Genomic DNA, 20,201 nt, shown 5'->3' with positions numbered 1-20,201 from the left:
AGGATGCTGTCAGGGGTGGGGCAGTGGTCAATGGGTTGAACTAGGAAAGCACAGAGTTCAAAACCCCCATTCATCCACGAAGCTCATTGGGTAACCTTGGGCCAGGCACTGCCTTTCAGTCTAACCTTCCTCACAAGATTGCTGTGGAAGGCGGGAGAACCATGCATGCACGCCACTTTAAGCTCCTCAAAGAAAAAAGGTGGGATATTAAACGCAGTAAATAAATGGCTACCCACCCACGCCTGGCTCTGCCTGCACGCCTTGTTCCTTCTGCACATGCGGGGTGGGGGGAAGCCATAGGGCCCCAATTCTATGGGGAGAAAGAAACCCCCAAGCAGGAGCAGGAGGATCTTGGGAGCGGGGCATCCAGAAGACAGCAGGAGGCTCCTTCGCCTCCCCGCGATCCCGCTATTTCGAACTCCGACTCCCAGCAGCCCCCGCCCGCCCAGCGGCCGCCTCCTCTTCTCTTTCTCCCTGCCTGAAACCTGATCGGCCGGCCCGCCGACGGCGCCCTTCGCCAGCTTAGAGCGGAGGGAAGAGCCTCTCTATTAATAGAGGACTGTTGGCTCCGGTCTCCGTCTTGGGACTCGCCGCGGCGGGCTTGTGTGGAAGGAGGCTGGTGGCCTCCGCGGGGACGGCGCGCTCTTGCTGCGCCTCCGCCATGGCCAGCCCTGCGCTGAGAGGCCGGTGGCGGCGTCGGCAGCACGCCGGGGCTGCTCCGAGGCGCCTGCTCTGAACAAGACCTGCCCCGAAGTAAGCCTTCTCCCCACCCCACGGCCAGCCCCGAGGCGGGGACGGGGCTGCGTGCGGCCCGGGAGACTCCAGCGAGGGAGGCGACGGAGGCGCAGGGCCGGGAGGGGCCGCAGTGCCCGGCGACAATGCGCCTCCAGCTGGCCGGAGCACCGGCCCTTCCCTCTCTCTCGGAGCGGCCGAGCAACCTGCAGCGCTGCCCGCTCGGGCACAGGCGAGGAAAAGCGGGTCGTGCAGCTCCCGAGCCGCTGTGAGCACCCCACCGCCCTGGCCCGGCTCCGCGGCTCCTCCTCCTTTTCCAGGCCCGGCAGCTGCTAAGAATATCGCGGTTGCTGCGGCCGGCGCTTGCTCAGCCTGCGGGAGCCGCGCCTGCTGCAGGCAGCGCTCGGGCGCCGAGGGAGAGGCCGCGGCTTCCCCTCCAGCGCCAGGCCAGGTGAGTGGGCGCCGCTGCCTTCCCAGCTGGACAGCGCAGGCCTGGCGGCTTCGGCTTCTGGCGCCTCTGGGCTCCCTCCTCGGCTGGTGGGGCAGGGGCTGGACAACGCCACCAAGTCCTGCTGTGGAGGAGCAGGGGCTGGGCAGTGCCAGGCAGGCTTCTTTGCCTGGGCAAGGCCTCCCTGGTACAGGGGAGATGAGGGTCCTTGGCCTTGTGGGGTGGGAGGGGGCTGTGCAAAAGGGAGCCCAAGGGGGGAGGTGGGGGCTCAGAGTGCCTGGAGAAAGGCCCCCACCTGGACTGATGACTACACCCGTGTCCTGTCCTGGCTCGGTTGCAGATGTTCCCTCTGGCACCCCCGGGATGAAGCTGAAGAAGCAGGTGACGGTGTGTGGGGCAGCCATCTTCTGTGTGGCTGTCTTCTCCCTCTATCTGATGCTGGACAGGGTCCAGCATGATCCTGCTCGGCACCAGAATGGGGCCAATTTCCCCAGGGTAAGTGTGTTGTGGGCAAGACCTTTCTCCACCTGTTGCTTTACCCTCTTTGTGCCCTTTGTAGAGACACAGGAGCCACTGCCAAGGGCTTCCAAGAGTGACTTGGTGGGTTGGGGTCTCTGACTGTCTCCGCAGCAGTGGCTCAATCTCTGGTCCGAAGCGGCAGGGTCAGAGAAGAGCGGCAGCCCCCCTGCCACACTCTAAAGAGCTCCCCCCAACCCTAGTCCCTTGGCTGCACTTGCACAACTGCTGGCAAGAGTGGGAAGGTGGCCGTGCCACGCTGGAGGTCCCTTTTCGCTCAGCCAGGCAGTGTTTGGCAAAGGGAGGCAAGGAAGAAGGTTGGCAGGCTGCTCATGACTTCCTCCTACTTTGTGCCACCTCTTCTGTCCTCTCCCCTGCCCCCGCACAGAGCCAGATCTCGGTGTTGCAGAACCGGATTGAACAGCTGGAGCAGCTCCTGGAGGAGAACCATGAAATCATCAGCCACATCAAGGACTCTGTGCTGGAGCTGACGGCCAACGCGGAGGGCCAGCCGGTGGTGCTGCCTTTCCACATGCCCAATGGCTCCTGGGTCCTGCCTCCCGAGAGCCGGCCCAGCTTCTACTCCATCTCCTCTCAGGATTGTCAGTTTGCATTGAAAAGCAACAGCCATAAGGAAGACCTGCAGGTCAGCTGGGTGGGGTGGGGGGTTGAGGGACAGGAATGTGTAAATGGTGCTGCCTGAAAGAGTTGGAGGGGAAAGAGGAGTGAAGAGCATGAGAAGCACCTGGTTGCTGCTGGATCAGCCCAAAGGGGGCTGCATCCAGCCAAGCACCCTGTTCTCGCAATGTCCTCCAGATGCCCAAATAGGGAAACCCTGGGGCTGAACCTGAGCACAAGAGCACTCTCTCCCCTCCTGCCATTTCCAGCAACTGGTGTTATTTGGTGGAGGGAGAGGGAGAACATAGTGCTTGTGGTTGGAAGCAGGACCCCCTGTGCCTTTGGTGTTCACATGACAGCACAGTGGTTCCCAAAATTATGCTACCCTAAACTCATTCCCAGTGACACTTTTCCTCCTCTATGAAAATGGGTATTCAGAACAGCAGTTTTCACAACACATTCAGGAAGATAATGCTTTTTCTGGGGGGAACACAGGGGGACGCATACCCCTAAACATTTTGTGAATCTAAGTTTGGCCTCATTGAGGGGCAGTATTTCAGTATGAGTAGGAAAGTAAGAGTACCCCAAATATTTTTTTTTAGAAAAAAGCACTGAAGATAATAATACAATTAAATTCAGGACAGTAACAATTAATTGCACGTTTATACAAAATCCAATTAAAACTACACCTCCAGTGACCCATCTTGTCCTGCATCTGTTTCTCACAGTGGCTACCCAGATGCCCCGATGGGAAGCCCACAAGCAGGACCCAGGGCCTCCTAAGGCAAAGGGAGTAGCTGGTGCCCTGAGCTGCGAGGCTGCTAAGGGCAGACTGGCTTGCGGTGGGTGGAAAGGAAACTCTTTCATTGCTATGCCTTGGTTTGACTCTTGTCCTTTCCCAGATGTTGGCTGTGTCTGCGTTGCTCCCCTATGACAACCAGGATGGCGGGGTGTGGAAGCAAGGATTTGATATCACTTATGAGCCACACGAATGGGACGCCGAACCACTGCAAGTGTTTGTGGTGCCACATTCCCACAACGACCCAGGTAAGCAAGCTGGGGGGCGGCATGCAGCATTCCCCCATTGCTTGGTGAGAGACTCATTTGTAGCCAGGAGCATCTGCAGGGAAGACAGGGTTCATTCGCAACCTCCTTACCCCAGTGAGCCACAATCCTCAGAGTCTCTAGCACTTGTAGAACCCAAGATAGAAAGCAAAATGTGTGTGCAGGAGGAGGTACGTTGACCTTCTTCCAATCTGGCGGCCATGGGCTGTGCCGTCAAAGGGTTGATGGGAGTTGTTGTCCGGAGTGCCTGGAGGGCAATTTGTTGAGGAAGGCAGCTCTAAACAGGCCTGCAGTGATGTTCCCTTTTCTGCTTCCCCAAGGCTGGATCAAGACATTTGACAAGTACTACTTCGACCAGACACAGCACATCCTCAACAGCATGGTGGTGAAGCTGCAGGAAGATCCTCGACGACGCTTCATCTGGTCCGAAATCTCCTTCTTCTCTAAATGGTGGGACAACATCAGTGCCCAGAAACGAGCTGCTGTCCGCAGGTAACAAGAGGGGGAGGAAGGGGTTAACTCTCATCATTTCCCCTGCTCTTAGGATGGTTGGTAGGAAGATGTTTAGGACAATATTTCTTTCATTTTTTTTTAATGATTTCTATTCCACTTTTCCTCCAAAGAACTCAAGGTGTGGCGTACACAGTTCTTGTATTCTTATCTTGTATTTTTATGTTGTGAACCACCCTGACATCCACGGACGAAGGGTGGTATAGAAATTTAATAAATAATAATAATAACAACATAAATGTTTATGGAAAGAACATACTTCATGCAAATGAGAAGTCCTGCTGAAGTAAGTTTTTTTTTTAAAAAAGATAATTTTTATTAAAGATTTTCTCGATTTACAAAAGTACGTGCATTGTCTCTTTTTTGATGTTGTAAAGTGTTTTCTACAGATCAGTTACAGTGAGGGGGGGAAAGTATTTGATCCCTCACTGTACGTTTGATATGAGATATTAGTGTTGTATCCTGAAGTAGGCTTTATATTCATGTGGCAGACTTGATTGATTGCCTCCTCTGTGGGAAGGTCCACTCTTGGGCTGCTGCTGCTGTTGGTGATGGTGGTGGTAGCCTCTGACCTTGACCTCTCCTTCACAGGCTTGTAGGCAATGGGCAGCTAGAAATGGCAACTGGCGGGTGGGTGATGCCAGATGAAGCCAATTCCCACTACTTTGCCATGATCGACCAGCTCATTGAGGGTCACCAATGGCTGGAGAAGAACATTGGTGAGTGCTGTGCGCAGACTGGGCCAAGTTTGGGGGGGTGGGCGGATCAGGGGTGGCGGGGTGGCATCAGCCACATTTGTGCTGACAGCCAGTGCTTGAGCCGGGCAGAAGCGCTGAGAGTGGTGGGAGGTATAGAATGGAGAGAAGCACCATGGAGGTCTGCAGACTGGATGGGGATAGTGAACCCCTCTGCTGTGTGTAGTTCTGCAGAGCTGCTGTTGCTTTGCCAGACCCAAAGGATACAAGATACAAGGCATGCCACATTATAACTCAGGTCAGCATAGGAGCATTCAAGCCTCCTGTTTCCCATGGCTCTTCAGAATCTCGAGTGTGTTTGAAGTGGGGCAGGTTATAGCGACTAAAACACAGGCCCTTGCCTTTTCTGCTGCTGACGCCTGCCTTTTCTCCTTGCTCTTCAGGGGTGACACCGCGTTCTGGCTGGGCAGTGGACCCCTTTGGCCACAGCTCCACCATGCCTTACCTGCTGCGTCGTGCCAATCTGACCAGCATGCTCATCCAGCGGGTCCACTACGCCATCAAGAAGCATTTTGCAGCAACCCAGAATCTGGAGTTCATGTGGCGGCAGAGTTGGGGTGAGGAGTGTGTGAGTGGAGGCCCCTGGATTGTTTATGCCCCAACCTCCCTTTTTGGCTCTGCAGAGTCTTGCCTGTGAACCCCTTACAGCCTGGCAGCTGGAGCAGCTGGCTGCCAGTGTCCTCCACCCCCTCATTAGAGGCCAATGCGTCGTTTGTCCCTCGTCCCCCACAGTTGGGGCTTCCTCCCACTGCAGTCAGCACCGGCCACCGGTAGTTGTTTGCTCCATACACACCTTCTGTGGGGCTCTGGACTCCTCCCTTGCCTGGTGTGTGCTGTTGCGTGTTGCTGGCGTGTCTGCATTGTGGGTGGCAGGCGAAAGTTCTTCCTGACAGTTCCTGAGTCTCCATTTGCCTGGGGCCCTTACTGAGCAGCACAGAGTGACCCTGGCATTGGCCCCCTCAGATCCTGACTCCAGCACCGACATCCTGTGCCACATGATGCCCTTCTACAGCTACGACGTGCCCCACACCTGCGGCCCCGACCCCAAGATCTGCTGCCAGTTCGACTTCAAACGTTTGCCTGGGGGGCGCATCAACTGCCCCTGGAAAGTGCCCCCCAAGGCCATCACCAGTGCCAATGTGGCTGAGCGGTGAGTGGCTTCTGACGGTCATCCTTGGCTCCTTGGGATAGTGGGCGTGCTCCCTTCCTTCCAAGCCCTCTCACACGCTTGCTTCTTCCATTGACCACCTGCCCCCTGCTCTCCTAGCTGGGTTCTGTGCCTGCAGGATGATGCAGCCCCCACAGAGCCCAGAGTGCTTGGGGACTGTTTGACCAACTGCCTCCTCTCGCTGATTCCAGCATCTCCTAAGAAGAGCCTTGCTGCTTGGACAGGCCCATCTAGTCCTGCATCCTGTTCCCACAGTGGCCAACCAGGTGCCTATGGAAGCCTCCAAGCAGGGCCAGAGTGAAACAGTGTTCTCCCCACTTGTGCTTTCTAGCAGCTGGTATTCGGAGGCAGAACATAGCCATTGATGGACACTTCTTCCCTGCTGAGTTTCTCTGACTCTTTTAAAGCCATCCAAGTTGGCAAGTGCCATAGTTTAGATGCCTCCTCCTGTCTCTCTGGCCCTGGCCTTTGAGGTGCACATGAATATCAGACCATGTCAACCAGGCCTACAGGCATGTCCTGGTCCTGGTTGTTGACCACCCGTCCTCTCTGCAGGGCACAGCTCCTGCTTGACCAGTACCGCAAGAAGTCCAAGCTGTACCGCAGCAAAGTGCTCCTGGTGCCGCTGGGGGACGATTTCCGCTACGACAAGCCCCAGGAGTGGGATGCCCAGTTCCTCAACTATCAGCGTCTCTTTGACTTCCTCAATGCCCACCCGGATCTCCATGTGCAGGTACGCCCACCTTGGCTCAAGTGGGGCGCTTCCTGGGAAAGGGTGGGGTGGTTTTCCCCCTTGGGAGAAAGACGTGGCTGCTGCAGAGCGCCTCACTCCAGATCCTTTGGGGCGGAGTCTCCTTCTGGGGCTCCGGGGGGCAGTTTTTCTCCTGTCATGCATGGGGCCTCCCCACCATCCCAAGGTACTGGGTCTCCCCCCCCCCCCAGGTTTCTGATGCAGTTTCAGCTTATGCCTCCCCCACAGGCACAGTTTGGGACCCTCTCGGATTACTTTGACGCCTTGTACAAGCAAGTGGGCATCGTCCCTGGAATGCGCCCACCCGGCTTCCCTGTGGTCAGCGGGGACTTCTTCTCCTACGCGGACCGAGAGGACCACTACTGGACTGGCTACTACACCTCCCGGCCCTTCTACAAGAGCATGGGCAGGGTGCTGGAGGCTCATCTCCGGTGAGGGGTCTGTGGGAGGGGGCAGATGGGAGGGAGGAGACTCCCTGCCTGGCATCTTCTGGGAGAGCAAGGTTTACTCACAGTCTCTTTCTCCCCCCCCCCCCGTCTTTGCCCCCAGCGGTGCTGAGATCTTGTACAGCCTGGCACTCAGCCATGCCCGCCACGCCGGCATGGACAGCAAGTACCCACTCTCAGACTACGCCATGCTGACGGACGCACGGCGCAACCTGGGCCTCTTCCAGCACCACGATGCCATCACTGGCACTGCCAAGGAGGCAGTGGTAGTGGACTATGGGGTCAGGTGTGTGTAAGGCCTGGCCTGCGTTGTTAAGGCCTGACTTGGATTCCCTGCAACCAGGGTGTCGCAGTGGGGCTCTGTGCCCCATGGCCTCATGGTCATCTTTCTCTCCCCACCCCCAAATCCTCTTCTAGGCTGCTCCACTCGCTAATGAACCTCAAGCGAGTCATCATCAACGCTGCCCATTACCTGGTCTTGGCAGATAAGGAGGCCTACCATTATGACCTGGCGGTGCCCTTCCTTGGCGCAGTGAGTCACAGCCCGCCCCCCTGCTCCTCTGTGCCCAGAGGGAGCGATCTAGAAGATATGGGGTGGGGAAACCTGGCTCTGCTGCCCCCAGGGAGAGGGGACCATGGCAAGGGGGCTGCAGCTCATATGCTGGCCCCAGCCAGGTCCTACCCGGTGCTTCTAGACCCCACGGACACTCAGCCTGACCCATTCTCTCTTCCAGGATGAGGCCCGCCTCAATCAAGACTCCCTGCCAGAGAAAACCATCATCAAGCTGGATGCAACACCCAGGTGGGTGAGTGGGGCGGGGAGGGGCTGCCCTTGAGAAAAGAGGGTGGGGATCAGGCAGGAGACACAGAAGGGAAGCGGGTATCCTGGGCCCTGGGCTGGGACATCATGGGGTTACGCACTTGAGCCTGGGAGGGACTGACCAAACTGGCCAATCTTGCAACCTCCCTGCTCTCTGTTGCAGGTTCGTGGTAGTGTTTAACCCCCTGGAGCAGGAGCGGCTGAGCATTGTGTCCCTGCTGGTGAACACGCCTCGTATCCGGGTCCTCAACGAGGAGGGGCAGCCCCTAGCAGTGCAGCTCAGTGCCCAGTGGACCTCTGCCACAGACATGGCACCAGATGTCTACCAGGTAGAGCCTGGAGGGAAGGAAGGCAGAACTGGGGACAACATTGTTCAGCCACCTGGGGCTTGGGAGGGCCATAGCTTGATAATCTTCTAGATGCCACCAGGCTCTTCGTTGCTGGAGGTGGAAATTGGTTAGAGAAGGTGCCCAGGTACCCTTCCATGCTGACGGGCTCCCATCTTCCCATTGGGCTGTTCCTGTGTGTTTACCATTGGGGCGCACTAAGCCTTACCGGCATGCCCCTTCCCCACAGATTTGCACAGGCAATTGTTCTGCTCACCTGGTGGCTGGAGGTTGCTGCTGGGCCCCTTGTAGCGCATCGAATGTGTGCTTGGGAGGAGCAATGGGTACTGCTGCTGCCCTTGCCTATGCTCCGATTGACAGGTGTCCATCACCATGCGCCTGCCGGCCCTGGGCCTCAGCATCCTGCAGCTGAGCAAGTCCTTTGACAGCCACAACACGCTGAAGTCCTCGGTGCGCCTCTTCCTGCACGGGCGCGACCTCCCCGTACACAAGCACGAGGCCTTCCCGGTGCGGGTCATCCCTACGGCCACGGAGGACTTCTGCCTGGAGAACCAGCACATGAGGGCCTGCTTCTCTGGGGGCAGTGGGTCCATCAAGGTGAGGGCAGGTCCACCAGGCGGACAGAGGTGCGGCTCAGCTTGAGGGCCACAGGGAGGGCCCCTTGCGGGCCCCTGTGCTCACCAGGACTCCACTTGTTTTCTGGCAGAGTGTGCACCGGGCAGGCGATGCCCAGGAGCAGAAGCTGAGCAGCCAGTTCCTCATCTATGGGACCCGGAGCACCAAAGACAAAAGCGGTGCCTACCTCTTCCTGCCTGACGGAGAAGCCAAGGTCTGGGCAGGGCGAGCCCCTGTGAGGGCTGGGGTTGGTAGAACATCTCCCGGGTAGGTGGGTGAGCTGGGGGGAAATGATTCCCAGCTTAGACCAGACGTTGGTGTCTCACTTTCTGTGGTTGGCATTATTATCGTCCTGGTTGGCACAGGAGACAGCCCACTTCCTCTCTTTTGGACTATAAACACAGTTCAAGACAAAATAGCCAGGGCACACATTATGAACCATAGTTCCCATCAGCCCCAGCCAGCACTTCCATATTGGTACCCTGTGGCTAATGAGAGATGTAGTTCAGAACATCTGGAGGGCACCAAGTTTGGGTAGGCTCCCTTTAAGGGTGGTGGATTCCTCCGTGTCAGAGATTCCACCCCTGAAAATCTCCCAAGTGGACCAACATTCCTCTCTGTCTACTTCATTCTTGGGCTTCCAGGCAACCTGTGCCATGTTTGGCAAAGGGGCATCTTTGTCTCTTCCCGGCAAATTCCTACCTTGACAGTTTACCCCGGGCAGTCCAGGCTGTGAAGGGCAGGTTCCCACCCCCTGCACTTGTCACACCCTTCTGGGTTACGAAGGGAGGCAAGAAAAGGCAGCTTAGAAATGGTGGGAAATGAAATCCACACCCTCCCCCTGGTAAGAACTCCTGCCTGTTCTGGTTATTTATTTATTTATTTGTTTGTTTAGAATGTTAGTATGCCACTATTTCATTTTTAAAAAATCAAAATTTCAACAAAAATACATAATACTATACAGTGACAGCAGAGCAAAAGTTAAAAACAATCAGCTAATCATTGAGGAAGGAATTGCTCTGAATTGCTTGCATAGGCCTGGCAGAATAAAAAAACAAACTTTTCAGCAGGTGTTTAAACAGTTCGCATGGGAGGCATCTGCTGAATGGCATCTCTGCCACATCTCTAGTGGCAGAGAGTTCCTTGACACCCCTCTCCCTTGCAGCCCTATGTCCCCAAGGACCCCCCGGTGGTGCGGGTGACGGAGGGACCCTTTTTCTCGGAGGTGGCTGTTTACTACCAGCACATCCAGGAGGTGGTCCGGCTGTACAACGTGCCAGGTAAGGGGCTTTGGGGACTGGGATTGAGCAGTAGCAGTGGAAAGCTTGTCCCATTCCTGCCTTCAGGGGCGATGCATCCTGTTTTGCTGCCTGAGGTGAAAAGGGAAGGTGCCACCCCATCCCACTGTGCTGCCCCCGCCAAAGCCTCCCTTACCAGGGTGGCAGCCATAAAGTAACAACAACAATGGCAGAAGCCACTGCCAGCGCCACTTCTCTGCCAGCGACAGAGGTGGTGGGGCAGCTGAGGATCCCATTGGGGTACCTCCTCTTGGACTTTGGTCACCCAAGGCGGCTGCTGCTGCCTGCCTCGTGAGCAGGCAGGCAAGCCCTGCTTCCCGTCATTGCTTGATTTGAGCTCCTCCCTACAGGGGTCGACGGCCTGTCCCTAGAGATCTCCTGCCTGGTGGACATCCGAGACCACATCAACAAGGAGCTGGCCCTGCGATTTAGCACAGATATTGAGAGCAAAGGCACTTTCTTCACTGACTTGAACGGCTTTCAGGTAATGGGCAGGGAGGGAGGCTGAGAAAACACACACACACACACACACCCTGCTGCCCTTGCGAAGAAGCTGGAGAGGGACTGCCTGCCCCCTTGGCTTCTCAGCACTCTCCTCTCCTGGCAGATCCAGCCCCGCCAGTACCTGAAGAAGCTGCCTCTCCAGGCCAACTTCTACCCAATGCCGGTCATGGCCTACATCCAAGATGCGCGGAGCCGCCTGACACTGCACACGGCCCAAGCCTTGGGCGTCTCCAGCCTCAGCAGTGGTGAGCAGGTTGGGACAGTGGGCAAAGCTGTCTCTCCTGGGGTGGCTGCAGATGGGAAGCACCAGGCCTAGGACTTCTCCTTCTCCCAAGACTCTAGCATGCAGACATCCCATGAAGCTGAAAGCTAGACGATTCAGAACAGAGGAAAGAAAGTCCTCCTTCCTTCATGGCAGACTCGAACTGTGAAACTTGCTCCCACAGGAGGCAGGGATGGCCACCAACCTAGATGGCTTTAAAAGAGGATTGGATAAATTCATGGAAGAGAGGGCTGTTGATGGCTACTAGCCAGGTTGCCTGTGCTCTGCCTCCACAATTGGAGGCGGCAATGCTTCCGAATCACAGTTGCTGGAGTCTACAGGAGGGGAGAAAGTCCCCTTGTGCTCTGATCATGCTTGCAGGCTTCCCACAAAGGCATCTGACTGGCCACTGTGAGAACAGCATGCTGGACTAGATGGGCCGCTGGCCTGATTCAGCAGACTCTTATGTTCTTCCCATGCCTGGGACTGAGCCAGAAGCCTGAGTGGGAGGAACAGCAGTTTGTGGGATGGGAGGTTGGGGCTTCAGTAGCTGCTTCTGTGCTGGCAAGATCCCACCTGTGTGTCGGAAGTGGGTCACCTGTCTAGGTTGGAGCTCCTCTTACTTTCCCCCTTTTCCTTCCTCTCCCTTCCCCGGTTCAACTTCCAGGCCAGCTGGAGGTGATTCTGGACCGGCGCCTCATGCAGGATGACAACCGTGGCCTCGGGCAAGGCCTGAAGGACAACAAGCGGACCTGCAACCGCTTCCGCCTCCTCCTGGAGCAACACAGCGCAGCAAGAAAGGTACAAGGACTGGGTGCTGAGCACCCCTTGCATCTGGCCACTCTGCCCAGGCACCGGTCTCTCCCTTGCTAGTTGGCTTGGGTTTTTCAGAGTGCCAGCAAACATGTGCAGAGTTTGATCCAGTCTTCTCTGATACGTTCAGAAGGACATGGAATCTGAGGCTCCTTTGGGGCCCAGGGTCCAGGCCAGGTCTACAGCTCAAGAGTGGCACTGGGTTGCTTCTGCTTGCCAATCTCCTGGGCACCAGCCCCTCACCGCACCTCTTGCAAGCACCTCTAAGGAAGGATTTTCCTTTGTGTTTGGGAAGCCACAGCAGTTCCCACATGGATGATCCCATAGCTGGGAGTTCATCTTGCATGATAAAAGTCTTATGTTCTACCACCCATCCCAGGCTGATGGAACCTTGAGCTAGCTCAAAATCCACACATTTGCCCTATTGCACAAATTATTCCTCTGTGCCAGGATGTTCAGCATATTGCCCTTTCCCTTGCTCTTCCTTGGAACACCTGCCTGCCACACTGCAGAGCACCCATTCATTCATTCCAGCAGCGCTTTAGTCAGATCAAACAGGCTAGACACAAAACGCTTCCAGTCTTTGTCTTCTGTGTTTGGGAAGAGAAAGGAGAAGTGAGTCTCTTCATCCTGGGGACAAGATTCCTTTGTTGTGTTTGAGCCAAAAGGCTCCTGAGAATAAACAGATGCATGCAAGTACAAAATAATGCTGAATGATACAAATTCGAAACGTTCCAACAGTGTTTGCAATAGTGATTTTGGCTCTCAGAGGGCAAACTGCAGGGTCTCCTTCAGAACAATTGCAGTAGAGAAAGGTGGTTCCACCCGTCAGCCGCTGGTGAAAAGGCAGAAGACTGAGTGTGGAGAGAGTGGGGTGGTCAGTCTCTCCTGGGGAGAAGCATGAATGCCCCCAGAGATCAGCCCTGGGGTGTGTGAAATGGAGCAGCCTAAGATAGTTGCTGAGCAGTGAGGGGAAGAAACGCCATGCACAGTCAGCAGAAGGAAGTCCCTGGCAGGCTGGCTTCAAAACAAGGGAAGTGGGAAGCAGACTGTTGCCTTGAGTAGCATGTAAAAGAGAGGGTTTTGGGGGGGGGACCTGCCCCCCCACATGTGCCAGGAGCCCCACCAGCCCAGGCGAGACGGCCTGTTCCTGCCCTCCTTGCTCTGCAAGGGCTGTGCACCTTCGGATCGTGTTGTAACATGGCTGTTCTCACCGCCCCTCTCCCTGCCCCCATTTCCACCCAGAGCTCCAGCTTCTTTTCCAAACTGGCCTCCATGCTTAGAGACTTGGTCTTTCCCATCTACAAGGCCAACAGCCAAGAGGTAAAGCCCGGCCCTGTCTGGTGTGCTAGCTGGTGGTGACGTAGCTGCTGGGCCCACCTCTGTGCCCGTGTGTGCGTGGTAGCCTGGTTCCTAGCTCAGTGGCCATCATAGCTTAGAAGGTGGGAGGGCGGGCTTCCTGTGGCTGACCTCCTGGCCCCCAGAGCATCTTTGGCCCCTGGGGGTGGGACACACATCTACCTGTCATTGCTGGGCTTTCTTTCCTTCCCAGGCGGAGGCCGGCCAGGCAACGAGTTTCCCGTCTCTGCTCAGCCACCTGACCTCCATGCAGCTGAATGCTGAGGTGCTGGTGATGCCTGTTGCCCAGGAGAAGCCACCGCCCCCCACCCTGAGGCCCTTCCTGCCCCTCTCGGTCCCCCTGCCTTGTGACTTCCATCTTCTCAACCTGCGCACCCTACAAGGAGAGGTGAGTTGCCCCCTGGGTGGGAAAGCGCTGATGGGGATCAATCACAGCTTTCTAGAAGTGTTGTAGTAGTAGTAGTAGTAATAATAATAATAATAATAATAATAATAATATACCCCACCCATCTGGCTGGGTTGCCCCAGCCATTCTGGGCGGCTTCCATAACAATAAAACATCAAACATTAAAAACCTCCCGATGCAGAGCTGCCTGCTTAAAGTTTTCAGTGTCTTCTAAAAGTTGCAGAGTTATTTATCTTCTTGACATCTGATGGCAGGGCGTTCCACAGGGCAGGTGTCACTATGAAAAAGGCCCAGGTATACTGGGCTGAGGCCATTTAAGGCATTAAAGGTCAGCACCAACACTTTGAATCGTGCTCAGAAATGTACCAGGAGCCAGTGTAGCATTGGAAGGGACAAAAAAAAAGAGTCATTTGCCCAGTGTGGGAATCACAGCTCACTCTAACCCATCTTGTGCCTGCTTCTCCCCTGCACTGGGCCCTGCTTTCTCTCTCTCCCCACCCCCTTCTATGACCAACACCCATGCCTTTCTCTCCAGGATGATTCACTGCCCTCCACTGAGACGGCTCTGATCCTGCACCGAAAGGGCTTTGACTGTGGCCTGGAGGCCAGAAACTTGGGATTCAACTGCACCACCACCCATGGCACAGTAAGCGGGGAGATGCCATGGGGCCTTTGAGGGAGAGAGGGGCAGGAATGGGCAACCCATGAGAGAGGGAGCAAGAGCTCTGGTGCTGTGGGGAGGGTGGAAGGATGGGTTCCTTGGGCTACTGCAAGAGGCAGCCAAAGATGCTGGGCTTTGCCGTCTTGGAGCTTTGCTTTCTTGACTGAATGGTAGGCTGCTTCCCTCTGGCATGCATAGACTGGAGCCTGCTTTTGTGCTGATCCCCCTCTTTTGACCTCTTGTCCCTGTCCCCCCAGCTATCCCTGGGCGGCCTCTTCCAGGGCCTTGAACTGGCCTCCCTGCAGCCCTCCTCCTTGACGCTTATGTACCCGCTGGCCACGACCTCCCCCAACAGCACCTCTGTCCACCTGGACCCCATGGAGATTGCCACTTTCCGCCTCCGACTCGGATAAGACTCCTCGCTGGCCCAGACTGGATTTCATTGGCCAGTCAGGCATTGGACTGGACGTTAGCACTTCCCCCACTGATGTCCAGGCCAGACAGGACGTGGCCCAGCACCAGGAGACTGCCAGGATCCAGAGACTCATTATTTATTTGTCTGCTCCTAAAAGACAGTATGGCACCAAAGGCCCGGCCAGACCAGGCTGGCCTGGCATGGTGACGCCTCCTGTGCAAAGGCTTCACAACACCCCTTGCAGTTGGATGCTAGATGCTGGAGGTGACTGGCTGTGCTGTCAGGACAGGACGCTGTGGCAACAGGTGCAGCGGCAAAGATCTTGGCTCTGTCCCGCCCTCTCAGCTTTCAGGAAAGGAGATCTCTAGGTCCGCACCCTGGGAGGCTCTGTTTCACAGCTCCTTCAAGAGGGAGGCAGACTTAATGTAGCAAACACTGGAAGGATGTTACAACTTGTGAGCTTCCTGGAGTTCAGAACAAGTTTTTAGGAAACAGAAACAAAATAAAATGTTTTTTTTAAGTGTTTGGCTCTGGAGTTGTGCTTTGGGCTTGGCTTCTCGTGGTCCAGATCTCAGGAACAGAGGGGGGAGGGGAGTTCTGTGTAGGTGTGCACAATCCTCCAGATCTGCAACGCCAGAGCCGAAAGGTTATGGAGGACATGTGACCAGAGGGAGCCACTTGACCCCTCTCAAATCCTTGAGGAGACTCACCCCCTCTCTATGGGCGTAGGCAGGGAGGGGCAGCTGCCCCCAATCAGTACAATTCAATAAAAACACATAGCAAAGGTTCTGTCCCCCCAACAAAAATTATGGCCATGGCCATGCCCCTCTCCCTGCTTAAATTCCAAAATGAAAAGTGCACGAGTGCCATTGCCTTATCAGGAATACCTTCTCCTTGAGTGTCAATGTCCCTGCTGTGAATGGATCCAGAGCAACTTTGGCTGGCAATTTCCCTTCCCACCTCGATTCAAGTTTGCAGCAGCAAGATTCAGAATGCAAAGGCATGCTGGACACTCGATGCTTTTTCCAGAGAGCCAGTGTGGTGTAGTGGTTAAGAGCGGTAGACTCGTTATCTGGGGAACCGGGTTCGCGTCTCCACTCCTCCACATGCAGCTGCTGGGTGACCTTGGGCTAGTCACACTTCTTTGAAGTCTCTCAGCCCCACTCACCTCACAGAGTGTTTGTTGTGGGGGAGGAAGGGAAAGGAGAATGTTAGCCGCTTTGAGACTCCTTCGGGTAGTGAAAAGCGGGATATCAAATCCAAACTCTTCTTCTTCTTCCAGGGCAAAATGCTAGTGTTACCACAGCTCAGAACAGCCATTTCAAACTGGATGGGGAAGGGGAACCCCATCTGCTGCTTTTTGCTCCCCTTCTCTCTGTCCCAATAAAATGGTGGCTGGGTGGGCGTAGGGATTGGGGGGCAGGGTGGGAGAATAAGCAAAGACAGAGACAGAGCATGTCTGCTGTCTGTACAGCCAGGTGGTTTAAAATCTCTCTCTGCTGCTTTCTAACCTTGCTGGGGATCTCAGGCACCATTTCCCGCCACTCTTGGCAGCGCCTGCCTCTAGGGCACCTCTGGTTGTCATGGGGACTAGCATCACCAAAGCTCAGGCAACTCCCAGGAAGGGACAGAGGCAGCGCCTGAGAGTTGCTCTCTCTGCCCAGTGGGCATGCTGGTCACTGCAGAGCCACATTCCACCTGCAGCGCTGATCCGGCACCAGGAAAAGTCTTCCTGGGCATGCTTTGGACAAGCTGGATGGTCTCTGGTGGCTCCTGGATTGTTGCTTCTTGCTGCACAATGGGACAGTGGATAGAACAGCTGCACTGACACCAGGATAGGAACCAGAAAAGACGGCTTCCCTTTGTGAGGGGAAGCGATCTGTGTCTCACGGGGCAGGCACCAAGGCGGCCAAAACCAGATTGTACCTGGGTTTGTGGAGACCCTGGCCAGGAGCAGAGCAAACTGATGTGGACACCAGCTTTGGAGAGCCTTGGGCTGTGATAGGTAGGCTGGTTCCATGTGCTGCGGCTGCTTTTTGATGCTTGAGAGGGGAATGGCACCTCTGAGCTCAGGCATTGTGGGGTGGGTGGCAGCCCTTGGAGGATGGGTGAAGGAGCAGGAGGTCACACATGAAGTTTCCCAGGCCCTGTCCTTACCCGTGGTGCAAGGGTCTCAAGTGGGGATCAGGAGGGATGGCAGGGGAAAAGCCTCTCATTGCAAGCAGTGCCTGGCAAGCTAGCAGCTTCTTGGCCTCAAGCCTGCCTGCCTCTGCTCATCTCTCCTTGCAAACATGCTCAAAAGGTGAGAGAAACAGCACCCATCCCATATTCCCTAAACTCCTAGTATAAACAGAAGGCAGGAGCTCTCTCAGTGAAGGGCCAATCCTGCAGGAAGTGTGCAGGGGCATCCCTTACGGGAAAATCATGCTGGGAGCTCTGAGAGGGTTAGGCCAATGGCAGGGAAAGCAGTAAGGGAGTTCTCAGGATGTGCCTCATGGGGTTTTAAGCACTTCCAAAAGGAAGGAATGGAACCTGCGGGCAGAGCAACTGCCTTTGCACACTGAAAGGTCCCAGATTGAATTCCTGGGAGCAGTTAAAGCATAAGGAAGAAAACAAAAAGGTCAGGTAGCAGGCAGTGGAAAAGGTAGAACTGCAAATTCATTTGAATTATTAGCTGGAAGTATGACAGAGGCAAGCATGCACAGACCCCACTCTTAAAAGAAATACGGGCAAATAAGTGAAAAATTGAAGCCCTAATTACAAACAATTCTGAAAGGACTTGTGCCAGCTTTATGAATGATTAATGCAATCTAATTCTGATTGGGGTCAATGAGAAATGAGGATGTGAGCAGAACTCCTGGAAATGAAATATGGAGTGGTTATGGCAACATAGCCCAAAGCTGGACTTTGACTCTTCAAGAGAGATTATGTGTGGTTCCATTGTTCTGTTTGTGCAATGGAACTTCCCCTCCCTCTGCCTGTGTTGTCCCCTCATGCCTTTCAGAGTGGGGTGGGGATTCTGGAACAGATTTAAGGGGTACATGGGGAGAAGGGAGGAAGGAGCCCTGTGATATAACCAGAGATCCTCACACTAATGAAGCCACTTTGCTGGATGCTGCCCCATAGAATCAGACATATATTGTGTCCATTAAAAATTTTTAAAATCAAATATTGTGAAATTTTGGGATGTGAAACATTGGGTCAAACTGAAGAAGTGACTGGATATAGAATCCCTTTAGACTCATTCTTGGTTCTGTTATTTGAAAGTTGTAGAGGGAGTTGCAAAACGGATGACTGCATTTAAGTGTGAATTTACCTGTTGCCTATTACAGATGTGGGTTGCAGAGGGACCTCCCCTGCTCTGATTAAGCTGACTGAGAAGGCTTAATCAGGGGGTAGAGATCAGGTTTTGCACACAGAAGGTCCCGGGCTCGATCCCTGGTGGCATCTCCCCCAAAAGGTTTTTCTCAACTTGGAGAGCCACTGCCAGTTCAAATAAACAATACTGGACCAGGTGGATCCCTAGAGGTAACTCAATGTATGGCAGCTTCACAGATTCAACAGAACATTCTCCATGTCAGAAAAGATTTGGAATCGTGTTTTAGTAACAGTTGTGACTTTCCTAGAAAGGGCAGGACACCTCAAGATCTCTCAAGGGGGGAGGGGCTCAAAGCCCACTAGGTGAAACTGACCCTTCTTTGATGTGGTCCAAAGGAAAGCAAAACAATACATTGGGCACCAGCTTGGCTGCAGGTGTTGTGTTGCCAGAAGCAGGTGTACGAGGTGCCATTCATCTGTCTTGGGGACCCCAATTCAGATTTTTTTTAGGGTTTACTCCTTAGTCTTTTCTTGTCCTGAAGATATCCCACAAGGAGTCTTCCTTCTCCTAGATAGGCTGCCTTCCCAGATTGACGAGCCTCATCTGCCCCTCACTTCCCTCTACAGCATGTGCAGAAACCGCCTCTTGACTGTTGGACCCACTATTGGTCTCATCCGCTCAATCTGCTGGAGTCTGCCTTCGCATGCAGGGGAAGGCCCTAACTCACTGAGGGCTTGAGACCCATCAGTTACCCTCATCAAAAGGCGTAGATCTAGACAATGCCAAAACCCTGAGTGTTACAAATACAACCAAGAACACCTGTGACACTATTAGGAAGCCAAATGCAAACTTTTGTTGCCTACAGCTTGGGCATTTCCCACAGGGTTAGGGTTCAGCACCTGGTTGGCCACTGTGAAAACAGGATGCTGGCTAGATCCAGTACGCTCTTCTTACATTCTTACAGTAGATGCATATTATCTAGCCCAGTAAAACCCATACCCAAGAGAAGTGCTCCTGGATTCTTGGCTGTTTGTTCTGTAGAAGCCTGCCTGCCCCCTGCCCCTGCCAATATGGGATGCTGCCCAGAAAGCGCTTGTCTGTCTCTCCTGATGTTGAACACAGCAGGTGCCTGAATTCTGAGTGGAGGCCTGCCTTCGGGTAAAAAGCCCCCTGGGCCTTTCTCCTGAGCTGAAGACCCTGCTGGGGAGGCTCCTGACCACATTATTTCCCCCCACTACTAGGCCAAACTCTGGCCCCTCCCATTAGCCAGGTCGCTTCCCTAATGGATCTTCCCTGCCCCCAGCTTGGCAAGGTCCCTGCAGAGGCAAGCCGTTAAGTGCAGCCTGGCCTAATGGCGCAGGGAGGTGCTTGATGGTACCCGGTAATGGATGCAGGAGCCAGGCAGCTCCGTGTGGTTTCTCTGCTTTCCCTCCCTAGGAGGAGACAGTCAGAGCTGCCTCAGCCCTCAACACTGCTGCTGCTGCTGCTGCCGGGAAGATGCTGCTCTTGCCCTGCCTGCTGCTGCTGGCCTTTCTCAGGACAGGTACCTGCATCTGGTCTCCCTTCTCTCCCTTCCCCACCAGCCCAGTAGCCCCCGGGAGCTCCAACTTGCTGTGCCAAACCCTCACTTTGAAATTGCAGTCTCTATAGCCTCCCAGGGGCTTCTCAGCCCATGTGCAGATCTGCTTCGAGCAAGACTCTCACTCTCAGGGGCTTCAGGGCCATCCTAGAGCTAAGTAAAAGCCCTGTTTGCAGGGTGCCACTTGCTCTGGGATGTCCCATCAGCTGGAGGAACGAATCAACCCAGGATCCAAGCATGCTGACAAGGAATGATGAGCCTGTGTTTGTCTGCATGACAATTGGAGGGCGTGCGTGAATGTGTTTGAGACAGAGTTAAGCTTGTGTTCATAGGCCAGTTTGCCCGCAGGTGCTCTGCTCAGTTTTCCAGTCAGTATGAGGAAAACCTTTCCCAGCTCCTTGCATCTTCCAACCCAAGGACAACTTCACCAGACAAATTATTGTGCCTTGCCAATGCAGATTTGTCTAATCGGAACTAGGCACCCTCAAATCCCTTAGCACAGAACCAGTCACCTTCAGTTTGGCTTTACTCCCTGGACCCTGGGTGCTGGTTGTTTGCAGCTCAGGGCAGGAAGTGGTTCTCCTCTAGCAGAAGTGGCCGCGACTTTGCAGCCTTGTTTATTAGGATACTGTTCAGCCCGCTTCCACAGGACTGCCAACCACTCTATAGCCATGCGACCGAAGAGACGCTGAAACGGCAGTCCCTGGGCCCGCCTGCCCCCTCCCAAGGGTCCTCCTGTGTGGGCTTTCAGCAGGGCTGGAGCGGCAGTATCCTCCCCCCTCCCCGCAATTCTC

General features: G+C 54.8%; 2 protein-coding genes across 3 annotated transcripts; one reads left to right on the top strand and one right to left on the bottom strand.

Annotated features, from left to right (window-relative positions):
- Positions 1-522: 522 nt before the first annotated feature.
- Positions 523-1,296, bottom strand: LOC117056957 (transcription initiation factor TFIID subunit 4-like; the record flags this gene model as incomplete). The annotated part of the gene is made up of 1 exon (XM_033167664.1): positions 523-1,296. A coding segment is annotated over one exon (774 nt), but the record flags the coding sequence as incomplete, so codon positions are not given.
- Positions 643-15,029, top strand: MAN2A2 (mannosidase alpha class 2A member 2). 2 transcript variants are annotated; one of them, XM_033166536.1, is made up of 23 exons: positions 643-753; positions 1,521-1,675; positions 2,085-2,342; positions 3,217-3,361; positions 3,700-3,871; positions 4,481-4,608; positions 5,028-5,201; positions 5,608-5,794; positions 6,368-6,545; positions 6,792-6,994; positions 7,113-7,295; positions 7,427-7,541; positions 7,744-7,811; positions 7,993-8,158; positions 8,537-8,773; positions 8,883-9,005; positions 9,957-10,071; positions 10,440-10,573; positions 10,697-10,838; positions 11,523-11,656; positions 13,221-13,415; positions 13,969-14,079; positions 14,352-15,029. In XM_033166536.1, exons 2-23 carry the CDS (start codon positions 1,544-1,546, stop codon positions 14,505-14,507), a joined length of 3,456 nt encoding a protein of 1,151 aa, XP_033022427.1. In that variant the 5' UTR covers positions 643-753; positions 1,521-1,543; the 3' UTR covers positions 14,508-15,029. The 2 variants fall into 2 exon arrangements, with proteins under 2 accessions (XP_033022427.1, XP_033022428.1); XM_033166537.1 differs by lacking the exon at positions 643-753 and adding an exon at positions 1,081-1,183.
- Positions 15,030-20,201: the final 5,172 nt, after the last annotated feature.

This window comes from Lacerta agilis, chromosome 13, assembly GCF_009819535.1.
Source record: "Lacerta agilis isolate rLacAgi1 chromosome 13, rLacAgi1.pri, whole genome shotgun sequence".
NCBI classification, from domain to species: Eukaryota; Metazoa; Chordata; class Lepidosauria; order Squamata; family Lacertidae; genus Lacerta; species Lacerta agilis.
This window is presented reverse-complemented; position numbering and strand designations above follow the sequence as displayed.